The 13,626-nt window shown below is 42.0% G+C and overlaps 1 protein-coding gene across 3 annotated transcripts in view; it reads right to left on the reverse strand.

The window, feature by feature from the left end:
* The window catches only part of ERICH3 (glutamate rich 3), a 56,039-nt gene that overhangs the window by 573 nt on the left and 41,840 nt on the right, over positions 1–13,626 (reverse strand). For all 3 annotated transcript variants that reach the window (XM_073544794.1, XM_073544793.1, XM_073544795.1), the window contains exons 12-14: positions 12,340–12,771; positions 4,986–5,108; positions 1,217–4,627 (exon numbers count right to left, since the gene is read on the reverse strand). In XM_073544794.1, the coding sequence (XP_073400895.1) occupies positions 1,251–4,627; positions 4,986–5,108; positions 12,340–12,771 (3,932 nt within the window). In that variant the 3' untranslated portion in view covers positions 1,217–1,250. The remainder of the gene's footprint in view (positions 1–1,216; positions 4,628–4,985; positions 5,109–12,339; positions 12,772–13,626) is intronic.

Here is a 13,626-nt window from a genome sequence, read left to right on the forward strand (position 1 = left end):
CTATTTTAAATAATTGGTTTTGTTTATGCAAATAGTGTAATTATATTCATGAACATAAGATGAATGATGACATTCTGGCTATCTTCTGCCGCCACTAGAGGGAGCTAACTGCATACTGTTACATTATAGATCTGCCCCATGCTCCCACTAGTGGGGGCTGAAGATTCCCTGATTTTAATAGCTCTTTTATGGGGATTTGAGTAAATTAAAGGGGTGTCCACTTCATTTATATTTAGGACCTGGTTATCAATATCAGATAGCTATGGGTCTGACATCCCTTATTATTAGCTGTTATCATCTGTGGTGTTGGCCAGTTGTAAACTGTGTATAAAGCTGGGACAGCACAGCGGTCGTTCCCAGATACTGCAACTCAGATCCTATTCACTATACAGGACTAGATCACTAGTAAGACAATATTGCTGCATACTTTAATGAATGCAATAGTAAAAGTTAGGTTTGGGATTTAAGACATTTGATCATCTGCGAGTAATGGTAAACTAATGGCATTACCATGTCTCTCCTCAAGGTTTTTCTATCAAAAGTTTCACGATAGCACAAAGTTATCTGTAGGTTATGCGTAATCTGCAGTAATGCTGATATTTTGCGGAGCTTCAACTATTTCATGAAGCTCCAACATAAATACCATGTAGGTTGTGGTTTAAGAATGATAATTAGCGAGTGCCAGTAGGAGCGATCCCCTAATTAATACAATGGACTCACAAATTGTGTGTCTACTTATTCTATGATTGCTTCATTTGGTTAAATGGCACAACGCGTTTGGCTATCGGGAAAGGGGACCTGTCCTCAAACTGTGCCGATGACAGATACTAATCCGGTGACAGATCTACTGTAAAGGGTTATTCCCATCTTCAGCATTTATCACATCAGCAGCGTATGCTCTGTCTGCGGATAGGTGTTCACCATCCCTCTGAAGTTCTCCTCTATCTAGAAAATGGGGGGCACTGAGTAACCTTTGGTAATGCCTGTCCTTTGCATATTCAATGGCCTTTCTGTTGAACTCATTGGAAGTCTGTGGGAATCATAAAAAGAGCAGAGTTGCTACTTGCTCAGGTTTTTCAATAACTTCTGTTAACAACCATTGAGCGGGCCAAGTGTAAGAGGGAGTTGCAGTGGTTCCTACAGGAACATCTCTAACCGGGATTGTGGTAATGGACAACCCTATAGCATCGCTGATTGTAGATACCTAAATACTCACTTTCTTCACACCTTGTGGTCTTCTCCATTTTTGATCATCCCCCGATTTGTTCTACCTTAGTCATTTCTTCTCCAGATCCGGCCAGGACAGGAAGAATTTCAGTACCAGATTCTTCCACCACATGGTGCTTACTAATGTCGGTTTCATTGGGCAATGTCTCCTCCGGCTCCTTCGGGGATAGTGATATGAACTCCTCAACTTTATCTATCGTCTCCTTTTGAGATACATCTTGTGGCTTATTATCTTCATCCAGCTCTTTGGTACTGTTATCTTCTATTCCTATAAGTTCTTGAGCTCCCTCTTCATTTCTCACTTCAGCAGGTCTACTGTTTGGTTGTGCATCGTCATCTTCATTACTTATAGGTTCCACTAAGGTGACCGTGTGCTCAACGCCAACATCATCCTTGTTTCCACCATCATCACAAGGCTTAACATAGTTTTGCTCAGTCTGCACTTCATTCTCGCTCTTGGTGTTCACATCACCTGAAGGGTTTTGATTACCCTCCGAGGAATCTTCTCCAACCAGACTTACTACATCACTTGTGTCTTCATTTTCGGTACCAGTTGGACCTACTTTCTCTATAGATGAAGAACTTGGAGAATTTTCAAGGTTTAATGCTCCAGAAACATCTTCATGGTCCACATTGATACCAACAGACAAATCATCATTTTCAGTTGGGACATCATCAGGTGCTTTTTCATTATCAGCAGTCTCATCACTAGTTGCACCATCATGGACAACAGTCCCATTACCAGGAGTATCTTCATTCTCAGCAGCAATATTACTAGATGCACCATCATTCTCAACAGACACATGATGTGGTGAATCTTTATTCTCAGCAGGTATAGCACCAGATGCATCTTCATTTTCAGCAGTCTCATTACTAGGCACGTCTGCATTTTCAGGAGAAATACCATTTGCTGCATCTTCATTCTTTGCAGATACATCACTAGTTGCTTTTACATTATCAGCAGTCTCATCAATGGGTACATTTTCTTTCTCAGCAGTCCCATCACTATTTGCAATGTCTTGTTCAACAGTCCCATCACCAGGTGTATCTCCAGTCTCAGCAGCAACATCACTAGATGCACCTTCATTCTCAGCGGACACATCATTTGGTGCATCTTCATTCCCAGCAGGTACATCACTAGGTCCATCTTTATTTTCAGCAGTCTCCTCATTACATGCTTCTGCATTCTCAGTTACATCAGTTGCTGCATCTTCATTCTCTGCAGGTCCATCACTAGGTGCACCTTCATCCTTGGCAGTGGTATTGTCAAGTGCAACTTTATTCTCAACAGCTAAATCACCAGGTTCATCTTTCTCAGCAGCCCCTTCACCGGGTGCATCTTTTTCACCAGTCTCATCTCCAAGCAAATCTTGTTTATCAGCAGTCCCATCACTGGGTGCATCTTCATTCTCTGCAGTCACATTGTCAGGTGCATGTTCTTTCACAGCAATCCGATCACCAGGTGCATCTTCTGTCTCAGCAGTTCCATCAATGGCTGCAATTTCATTCTCCTGAGTCTCATCACCAGGTACATCATCTTCCTCTGCAGTCCCATCACTGGGGGCATCTTCTTTCTCAGCAGTCTCATCATCAGGTGCATCTTTCTCAGTAGTCACATCACCAGGTGCATCTTCTTTCTCAGTAGTCCCATCACCAGGTGCATCTTCTTTCACAGCAGTCCCATCACCAGGTGCATCTTCTTTCTCAGTTGTCCCATCAATAGGTGTATCTTCTTTCTCAGCAGTCCCATCATCAGGTGCATCTTCTTTCTCAGTAGTCCCATCACCAGGTGCATCTTCTTTCTCAGTAGTCCCATCACCAGGTGCATCTTCTTTCACAGCAGTCCCATCATCAGGCGCATCTTCTTTCACAGCAGTCCCATCATCAGGTGCATCTTCTTTCACAGCAGCTCCATCACCAGGTGCATCTTTTTTAGTACCAGTCCCATCATCAGGTGCATCTTCTTTCTCAGCAATCCCATCATCAGGCGCATCTTCTTTCACAGTAGTCCCATCACCAGGTGCATCTTCTTTAGTAGCAGCCCCATCACCAGGTGCATCTTCTTTAGTAGCAGTCCCATCACCAGGTGCATCTTCTTTAGTAGCAGTCCCATCACCAGGTGCATCTTCTTTAGTAGCAGTCCCATCATCAGGTGCATCTTCTTTCTCAGCAATCCCATCATCAGGCGCATCTTCTTTCACAGCAGTCTCATCACCAGGTGCATCTTCTTTCTCAGCAGTCCCATCACCAAGTGCATCTTCTTTCTCAGTAGTCCCATCACCAGGTGCATCTTCTTTAGTAGCAGTCCCATCACCAGGTGCATCTTCTTTAGTAGCAGTCCCATCAACAGGTGCATCTTCTTTAGTAGCAGTCCCATCACCAGGTGCATCTTCTTTCTCAGCAGTCCCATCACCAGGTGCATCTTCTTTAGTAGCAGTCCCATCACCAGGTGCATCTTCTTTAGTAGCAGTCCCATCACCAGGTGCATCTTCTTTAGTAGCAGTCCCATCACCAGGTGCATCTTCTTTAGTAGCAGTCTCATCACCAGGTGCATCTTCTTTCACAGCAGTCTCATCACCAGGTGCATCTTCTTTCACAGCAGTCCCATCACCAGGTGCATCTTCTTTCTCAGTAGTCCCATCACCAGGTGCATCTTCTTTCTCAGTAGTCCCATCACCAGGTGCATCTTCTTTCACAGCAGTCTCATCACCAGGTGCATCATCTTTCTCAGCAGTCCCATCACCAGGTGCATCTTCTTTAGTAGCAGTCCCATCACCAGGTGCATCTTCTTTCTCAGCAGTCCCATCACCAGGTGCATCTTCTTTAGTAGCAGTCCCATCACCAGGTGCATCTTCTTTCTCAGCAGTCCCATCACCAGGTGCATCTTTCTCAGCAGTCCCATCACCAGGTGCATCTTCTTTCTCAGCAGTCCCATCACCAGGTGCATCTTCTTTCTCAGCAGTCCCATCACCAGGTGCATCTTCTTTCTCAGCAGTCCCATCACCAGGTGCATCTTTCTCAGCAGTCCCATCACCAGGTGCATCTTCTTTCTCAGCAGTCCCATCACCAGGTGCATCTTCTTTCTCAGCAGTCCCATCACCAGGTGCATCTTCTTTCTCAGCAGTCCCATCACCAGGTGCATCTTCTTTCTCAGCAGTTATACCTTCAAATTCACATATCTCCTCAACAATCCCATCACGTGATTCCTCTTCACACACAGCATTTCTTTCATCAGGTTCATTGTTAGGGTTTTCTCCCTCCACTGCCTTGGATCTACTTTCAGTCAGTATCTCTACAAGTGTTGAGGAATCCAACATGACTTCTGTGTCATTTCCCAGTTGCTTTGGTTCATGATGAAGAGCTCCACCAGGCGAATCATGTAGCGTAGTGCCCACCAAGTCTGCAAAATACAGATCACATCATTACTTTGCATATCAATAAAGACGATTCCTGTCCACTCCACACCAGCAAAATGGGCAACTTCCCTGGGGGATAACTATAGCCCCATATTGGGGTATATCCAAGGACAACATCCTTAGAAGGAACACTAGAGTATGTAGGCTATTACTGTCCTGAACCGTCATTGGTTTTACCATTAACTACTAAAGACCACCATGAACTTTTTCACTTCTTAGACATTGTATGGTCATATTTTAGGGGTATTGGATAGCAGTTTTAAGTGGGCTTATAGCGACACTGTACAACATTGGTATGGGGATGAAGAACACCAAAACTTAATATAAAACACTGGATCTTACCTGTCAAATTGCCTTTATAATGGTCCTCTTCATCTGTACTGGAGTCGCTGGGTTCGGGCTCAGAATCCAGACTCGGTTTATTGTCAATGGCCTCTGCTATCTTTTCCTGGACTGATTTGCAGTCTTTAAGAAAAAATAGCAAATTCACAGGAGGCAAAAAGATGAGAAGTGGTCAAGAGTAAATGCACATAATGCATACAGCCAGAAGCGCAGACGCAGACCTGCGGGGGACATGCATCCATGCAGGGGACGAAGCAAAAGCAAGATCATGCACAAACCATGCGTGAGAAGCTCCAGGATCATCGCCTTTCCCCCGGGACGGCCTCCTGATTCATATGATTGACTATTTTTTAAAATTGTAATAAGATTTGGTGTATAAAAGAGGTCTGGGAGTCTGCCCCTTCTATAGGGTTATCAGTGGGCACATAGAAAAAACTGTGAAGAGAAAGTCAATTTAATAATGTGGGTGACGAATATGTAACTCAGAACGGGTTATCCAGAACATGTAAGAAGGTTTCCCTAAAATAAGCTACTTCCAGACTGTCTGATCCTTTAGATCCCCAGCGATCAGCTATGATCTGTGGAAGAAACAGCCGGTAAGTGTTCAGTTTCCCTGCAGCTCCCCCAGAGGTGAAGTGAAGCATTACACTGTACTAGTAAAATCAGTGATCCGTTCCTGTAATGCAGGAGTGGGAAATCTTTTTTCCACCAAGGGCCACTTAGATATTTATACCATTCTTTGGGGGGCCGTACAAATTGTGTGCTACCTCCGCCCATGAATCGGCCCGTGGGCCTGAGGTTCCCCACCCCTGCTAATGCTTATGCAATTTCTCTAGAGAATTGATAAACTACCAATAAAAGTGAGGCCACGTTTAACTAAACATCTCCTACGCTTTTGTGTACACAGCTCCTACGCAGACCTATGTGTCTCAGTGGTTCCAGACTACAAACAAACCTCATGTAGTCTGATCCTGCAGCGACTCGTTACCGTCACTCTGCCTTTACTTTTTGGTAAACTGGAAAAATATGAAAGAGCAACACAGGACGGAGGAATTCGACTACATGCAGGGGCTCACAGCCTGGAACCACGGAAACTCATAGGTCCGCAGAGGTGCCGTACAAGCAAGACGGAAAAAGATTTTTAAACAGTGACAAAAAAAGAAAATCAATTCACTTTTTTATAAAGTTTCGATGCATTGGATCAATACAAAAGATTGTTCCAAAAGTTTTCATGCCCTTTAATTTAATATTAACCCATAAAATTTTATAATTTAGAAACTTACTGTAAAAATAGTGTCCGGTAAATAATATCGCAGTGATTTTCACAGCCTTGATAAAACGCTCGTGCACTTAGACGCTTTTATTTCATTGACTTTTTAGTAATTCAGGGTCAGCGCCGACATAGTTACAAAATTTTCGCTCCAGTTTTATCTATTATCCTTCTCCAAAAGCCGCGTCCTAGGCAGAAGCCTTTTCGCCAAGTACATAATTGCCAGTTCTATAGGTCCTAGTTTACAGACATCTCTATGAAGGATAAACGACTGTATGGGACTGAATCGTCCGTTACCTGCAGTCCTTTGTAAATCCATAGATAGTGAGAGGAGATGGTCTTGTTCTAAAGACTATTGAACCAATGGAGGTAGAGCAGAATCCGTGGCTCTAAGGGATGCAGACTTTTTCCAGCACGGAGCACCGGATACGCTGATCTTAATTGTGTTCGATTAGAGATTTGCATTCTCGTCAGTTCAGCCTCAGGAATCAAATATTCTATTCAGTGACAGTAAGCAGAGCAACACGTGCAGGTTGGATCTTATGCATACATGAGGCCAGACCCAAGATTGGTAATCAAGGAAAGCAATCATCCTGCCCATTCATGGGGTTCGTCCCAGGGAGGGAGAACAATAAGCCAAATGTTTAGTGAGGGAGTTGCTGCAGTGATTTCAATCAGCGAGGATCTATTACTGAGGTTCTGGTACCTCTGTATGGATGGCCTAAGGAGACTGGCAGCCGGCTGAGCTGGATACACGTGCTATGGTCGTGGGATCTGTTGTTTGGATTTGAGGAACTATCTTAAGGACTGTTGCTGCTGGATACATGTGCTACGGTCGTGTTATCGTCTGGAGGAGCGTGGACTGTGACCACAGACTATACTGGACACAAAATCTGCGTGCCAACCAAAAGTGGGAGACAGCATCGCCTGCTATGGGGGCAGTTGAACTACTGGTACCAGGGAAGGGATCTTGTGGACTGGAGGTAATGTATTTTGGCCCATCTACCTGGAGTTGTTGTAAAACCATGGACGTATGGAAAAAAATATAGTTGCATAGTTAACCTGCCTAGGAGATTATTACAACCAGCAACCTCATATAGTCACAGATGTCATCACATCATGATAATATACAGTATATTATCATACAGCAGTATACGGACAGAGCAGTGTTGATTGACAAGTCATTATATCGTGACCATTCACATGTTCAGGTACTCACATTACATATCAAAACTGTAGGAAAAAAGCGGCCAGCAGATGTTAAACCCCCCCTTATTTCTAGGCAGACTAAGTATTACACAGAATGAAATCCATTTTGCTGAAGTGCTACTAGGAGTAGTGATGAGCGAGCATGCTCGGGTGGTCTTTGAGTATTTTGACGTGCTCGGAGATTTAGTTTTTGCCGACGCAGCTGCATGATTTGCAGGGATTGCCTGTTTGTTAGGGAATCCCGACATGTATTCAGGCTGTGTAGCAGCCGCAAATCATGCAGCTGCGTCAACAATTTGATAAATCTCCAAGCATGCCAAAATACTCGGAGGACACCCGAGCATGCTCGAGAAAACCCGTGCAACGAGTATACTCACTCATCACTAACTAGGAGGCATCCGCATGAATGTTAATTCAACCTGGGTGTAGTCAGATATTGAACATTTGGGTTATTCTCTTTCTGATGCCCTCACTATTTTACCCTCTGTATAAGGGCAGCAAGAATGGAGGGACATAAGTGCAGGATCAGGCTACACACAAGACACAGATAGAATTATCTGCATAAGAGCTATATACACAAAACAGTGGGAAAGTTCTATTTTTTTTATTTTTTGCAAAGTTGCGTCATTTGTTATATCCTTTAAATGCAAAAATGTCAAAAGGCTGTATATTATTAATGGAGCATCCACAGGTGCTAATTCTGATAACATTATATTAGGTCATTGCTATTTAGGCAGTTTTTTGCGCTTAGTGGCAAACTAGTTTCAGTAAAATGAATTAAAAATACAAAAATTACTTTTTTTCCTCTCCTTTTTAACTTTAATTTAGCAAAGTGCAAATCCTTGCAACAATAATCCAGCCAATGTCTTTGTAATTAATTAATTTAGTAAGAAATATTTCAGAGTTTCCTTTGTGCGCAACTTGCAGCATCCGTTAGGGTAAGTACCAATGTTGCAGATTTGATGAGGATTTTTCCAACGCCTTAAAATCTGCGCTGGTTACTTGCAGATTTTGTTGCAGACGTGCTTCAGATTAACCCCTTTTATTCACATGCTGCAGATTTCAGCACATACATTTTCAATAACATGTAGAGGAGATTGGTATAAACCTACACGCTGTGGCTTCCTCAGGGGTTACCCTGGCAGAAACACAAAAGGAACAGTTATCAGAAGAACTAGATGCACAGCTGGACGCCTACAATGTCAGAGTGGACACCACCTAATCCTTCCCCGTGTTCCTGTGTCACAGTTCTTTTTGTTCAACCTGTTTTCTTTTTGTTTCTAATGAGTTTACAACCTATGTACCCCCTGATGAAGCCACAACACTGGTGGTGATACGCATGAGGTTTTCCCTCCACTATATTTTTATGCTCAAACTTTTTGTTGTCTATTTCATGCTCAATTCTTAGCTTTACAAGCGTGCAGATGTGCTACCTACGCAATATATTATCTTATGTCCAGGGCTTCAGACTTTGGCTGGCATTAGAAGTTTGACATTAGCGTCATTATGGCATGTCGCGATGTGCGCATGTAGCCCCTTTGGCCGTTTTAATTGCTTTTCATTTTGTATGTGGTCTGTCTTTCGTCTAGAAATGTATTAATAGTGTATTTTTAAGGTGATCCCTTTCTTTTGGAATGCTTTTTTTACTCCCACATTTCTGATTTTGTCTGTCATGCTTTAGGCAGATGTCCGTTCATCTGGCGGTGCCCTCCTTGGTACATTCTTATTTCTTTTTTTATTGGTTGGCCCCTCACCGATTTAGTAGTTATCACCTATTCCTATTCTAGTAATAACCCTATAAGGAATCAATGCTCTGGGTTTAATGAGTTAACAAGAGAGAAGATGACTGGCAAGCATCACTGTAACTAATGATTTATTTTATACTTAAATATATCATCACATATTGATAAGTTATTATGGGCAGAATGTAATAAGTCTAGAATACAATTTGGGGGGAATCTTTAACATTTTTATAGAACATTGAATGTGTTACTTGAAGAACTGATGGCAAAAGAATGGCAGGACACTCAATTTATTCTGTACATGCTATACTAATTCAAACAAGAACAATAAGACACAAAAGAGCAAAGAAAAGGAGAAGAGATACAAAGCAGCAACAACAACACAAAGCTGCTGATTACATGACATCTGCACAGAATTCAGAAACGGTGAATATGCGAACAAGCGACGAATCCTAATTGGAAGATTATTTGGGAGAAAAAAACCTTAAACATTCTTAAAGAATATTTTTTTTTCAAAGCGCTTACAATCTACAGTAAATACAAACCATATTTGCCTACTCTGTAGTAAAGGGAAAGCGTACTGTGAATTAACATTAGCTCCATAGTAAGAATCTTCTACTTTACCTTTATTACATTTTTGTTGTTTTCCCTTATTTTTCAATTGTAAAAACTCTCTTTAATGTCTAAATGTGAGCACATTTTTTGAAATTTGAATTTGCCAAGATTGCCACATTAAGCCAGCAGCTTCAATTCATCAAAAAAAACAAAAACAAAACGTACTCCAAAGCCTCCAAATGCCCTGAAAAACATGGGTGTAACTTTCACACTTGCGTTTTTTTGCTGCGTGTTTTTTGCGCACACAAACGCATGAAAAAAACGCATCATGCATTTGTGTGCGTTTTTTGGTGCATTTTTTTTTTTAAAACGCATGCTTTTTTTGCGCATACGTGCACATTACAATGCGCACCCATAAACTTTAATGGGTGTTTTGCTGTAAAAAAAAAAAAAAAAAACGCATTGCGTGGGCATGCGTTTTTTGGTGGCAAGTCGGACGCACAAAAAATGCAACAGGATGCATTTTGTGCGCCCGAGTGCACACTACAAAAAAACGCATGCGCATACAAACGCGTACAAACACATGTGTATGCGCTCATATGCGCACCCATGTTAAAGTATAGGGAAAAAAACGCAAGTGTGAAACCAGCCTAACGCTCATAGGACTGTATCCCACCCCTATCAAGCTTGTTGATGCAAGCACGGCCTATAGGCTTCAATCAAACCTCTGATTTTTCCACGTACGAGAAAAACAGATTATTCTGATTAGACTTTGATCAGATTTTGTGCTGTAAAAATCATCTTTTATCACTTTATGTTAATTAGACCTTCCAGGCTATGGGGTTTACTGCCTCCTCTCTTCATTATACCAGACTTCTTCCTGGTCTTTACAGTGTGCCTTTGACGTCAGGAGCACGTGCCGAAATCTCACGTCTGTGCTTTCTGCATTCTGCCTGTCGCTCCTCTGCACTGTTCCGCCCTTCTGTGGGCGCAGGAGAGTCACCAACTTCCAGCTTCAGTGTTCTCCGGCAAGCAGAAAAGGTGCACACCCGACTTCCTTCCTCCTGCCCTGCATAGTAAGCATGTCATTTCCGATGCCCTTTATAATAAAGTCGTGCCAGGCAACTCTCACAATTAAGAGTGCTGCTTGGCATGACTCCAATACACTGCGACGTCGGAAATGTGCACCTTTTTTGCAAGCCGGACAACACTGGGACCGGAAGCTGTGAAGTCCTCTAACTATCCAGATTCACCATAAATTGGCTGCTGCGTTCCCTGCCTCTGCTTTTATAAAGGCTAAAATAGTCCCTCCTAATTGGCTATGCTATAGCATGTGTTGTGATATCTGCAAGGAATTATGGGAAAGCACGCCCGGGTGCAAAGCCAGACGCCACGTGAAACTTGTCTGGTTGGTGCAACCTTCCGCAATGTGCAAAATGGAAGTTAGCTTTTAAGGCGATTCATGATAATCTCTAAAAATTCAACATGAATTCGATTTGCATTGAATTTATTCATCTTTACTGGAGACCATCAACAAGTTGACACTAATGGATGATGAATGGCAGATTCAGTTCAGTTACTGACACCTGCAGAAATAAAAGGGGCTTGGAAATTATTTTTATTATGGATTTTTAGAAAATTAAAAAAAAAGCCTTTATAAGATTCGATGACAGCATGACGGCTTGTTGATGGTTTCTGTAATTTATTGTAAACGTGCATGGAATAAAAACCTACTAAAAAATTACCAAAAACAGCAAGATATGCAATGAAAGTCAAACTTTCACTTCCAATGCTGGATTATATATTATATTTTGGATTATGTATGATATATTATATATCTTTGCGTCTAAATTGAAGGTTTCCTCTGTGCATGCTTCTTTTAATTTGATGGTAAAATACAGACACCATCAAAAGACAGAAACCTTCAGTGTAAAACTCCAGAACCCCATCAGGACTCGGACCCCGCTGATAGCTGGTGTGAACAGAGCCTTATTTGGCAAACTTAGAACTCCTTTTCCTACTGTGTCAGAGGTAACTTCTACGCTTACATGGCATTTCTAGGTGAATTTTTTCTATAGCAGAAACAGAAGGGAGTTGTCCACTTTAGACTTGGAGTGTTTTCTAAGGATAAGATGACCATGGGAAAGAGTTATCCTACGGGAACCCTCAGCGATCCGCTCTATGGTGGATCTAATAACAAGTGTTCAGTTTACCTGCAGCGCCACCACAGGGGAAATGAAGTATCACACACTTCTCATTAATATCAATGGATTGTCTGTGTGACACAAGGCTATGCTTTTTGTAGTCACTCTTCTTTGGCTGACAAGGGTGGTCTACCTATTTGGGTCCCTCATTTGTTAACTCAGAATTCACTAAAAGCATATTTGAAAATGGGTTTTCTAATTCTGACAGCCCTTTGAACGTCTGTTTTTCCATACTATGAATTATTGTATATTTCTTACAAATAAGAGTAGAGAAAGAATGATATTATGCATGCTTGGTTGGGTAGACACACTGGTATCACGGCACAGGTGGCATGCAGGTCAGGTGCAAACCGCAGGTCTCTTCCTGTACTCACCACCCTCCTCATCACTCGTGAGCTTACTCTCTAAGTCATCTTCTGCCTCAGACTTGTCCTCCTCATCCATAAGACCTAATGTTCCACCATCATTTACCTGCTCGCTGTCAGGACTCACACAGTCTGATTTTCTGTCACCTTCTGGTCTATCTGACAGGGGTTCATCTACATCATCATGACCTTCAATATTCCCATGTTCCTCACTAAGTGTTTCCCGCATCTCCTTGTCTTCCTCTTCTGGTTCTTCCAGCTCAAGGTCCTTGTCTAAGTCATGGTTGTCTGCGTCCTGATTAGTTTTGTTCATTTCCTTCTCCTGGTCCATTTCTGCCTCATGGTCTCCATTTCTTTGATTGTCGTCAAGGTCGGAGTCATCTTCACTTGAGGAACCATCTACTGAACTGCTAGATGAGAATGACTCTTTGTGTTCCCTATCTACAACAGGAAGAAAAAATGTCAAATCTTAATGGGCGCTCAACCAATGCACCAAAATGGGTCAAAGATCTGTAAAATGGAAACTCTTGGGTCACATTACATATATAATCATTTCTGATTTGGGTCCAGTTTGAGAGCCATCTTTAAGGGGTCTTCCCACTAAATGCATTCATCATCTATCCATCAGATATGTGATAAATGTATGACCCTCTAAGTTCTTATTGCTGAAATACTGACTGATCTCAAGATCTGGGTGAGTATGCTCAACCGCCACTCCACCCTTTAGGAATGAGAGAGGTAGCCAACCTGTCCATCCCAAAGGTATGATTGATGCACTTGATAAATATGATCACCACTGCATCAAAATATAAAAATAAAGCAAATAAAAAACAATAAAGGCAGAACTGGCGAACTGTCTTTTCCCAAGTGTTAGATTTGCGAGGGCGGAGCAAGGCTCTTTGTTGCTCTATGTCTTGCTCCGCCCATGAGGCCCTTTTTTAGGCTTATCACAGTATATCGGCTTCATTACAATTTTTTTCCTGTAACTTACCTTAAATAGTCAATCAAAGAAAGGATGTCAGGGTATAGTAAATGCATAGAAGCATAAATTACACCGGTACTAGTTCTCAGTGCCATTTCTCGTATGCCATTTCCAGCTATGATGGGGCATTTAATTAACTGAATAATTAAAGCAAGGGAATATTGATCACATAGAAATTCTGATTGTAGAACATGCAGATTTAGTCATCGCAGATCAGAAATTTAGGAAAATTAAGAGATTGGCCCCCAAACTCCAAGTCAATTAGATAATACAATCAAAGGCGAATTCTGCATCTTGATGTATAATTTCAAACC

Source organism: Dendrobates tinctorius, unplaced genomic scaffold (genome assembly GCF_039654945.1).
Source record: "Dendrobates tinctorius isolate UK_male_01 unplaced genomic scaffold, ASM3965494v1 ptg000138l, whole genome shotgun sequence".
In the NCBI taxonomy this organism is placed as follows: domain Eukaryota; kingdom Metazoa; phylum Chordata; class Amphibia; order Anura; family Dendrobatidae; genus Dendrobates; species Dendrobates tinctorius.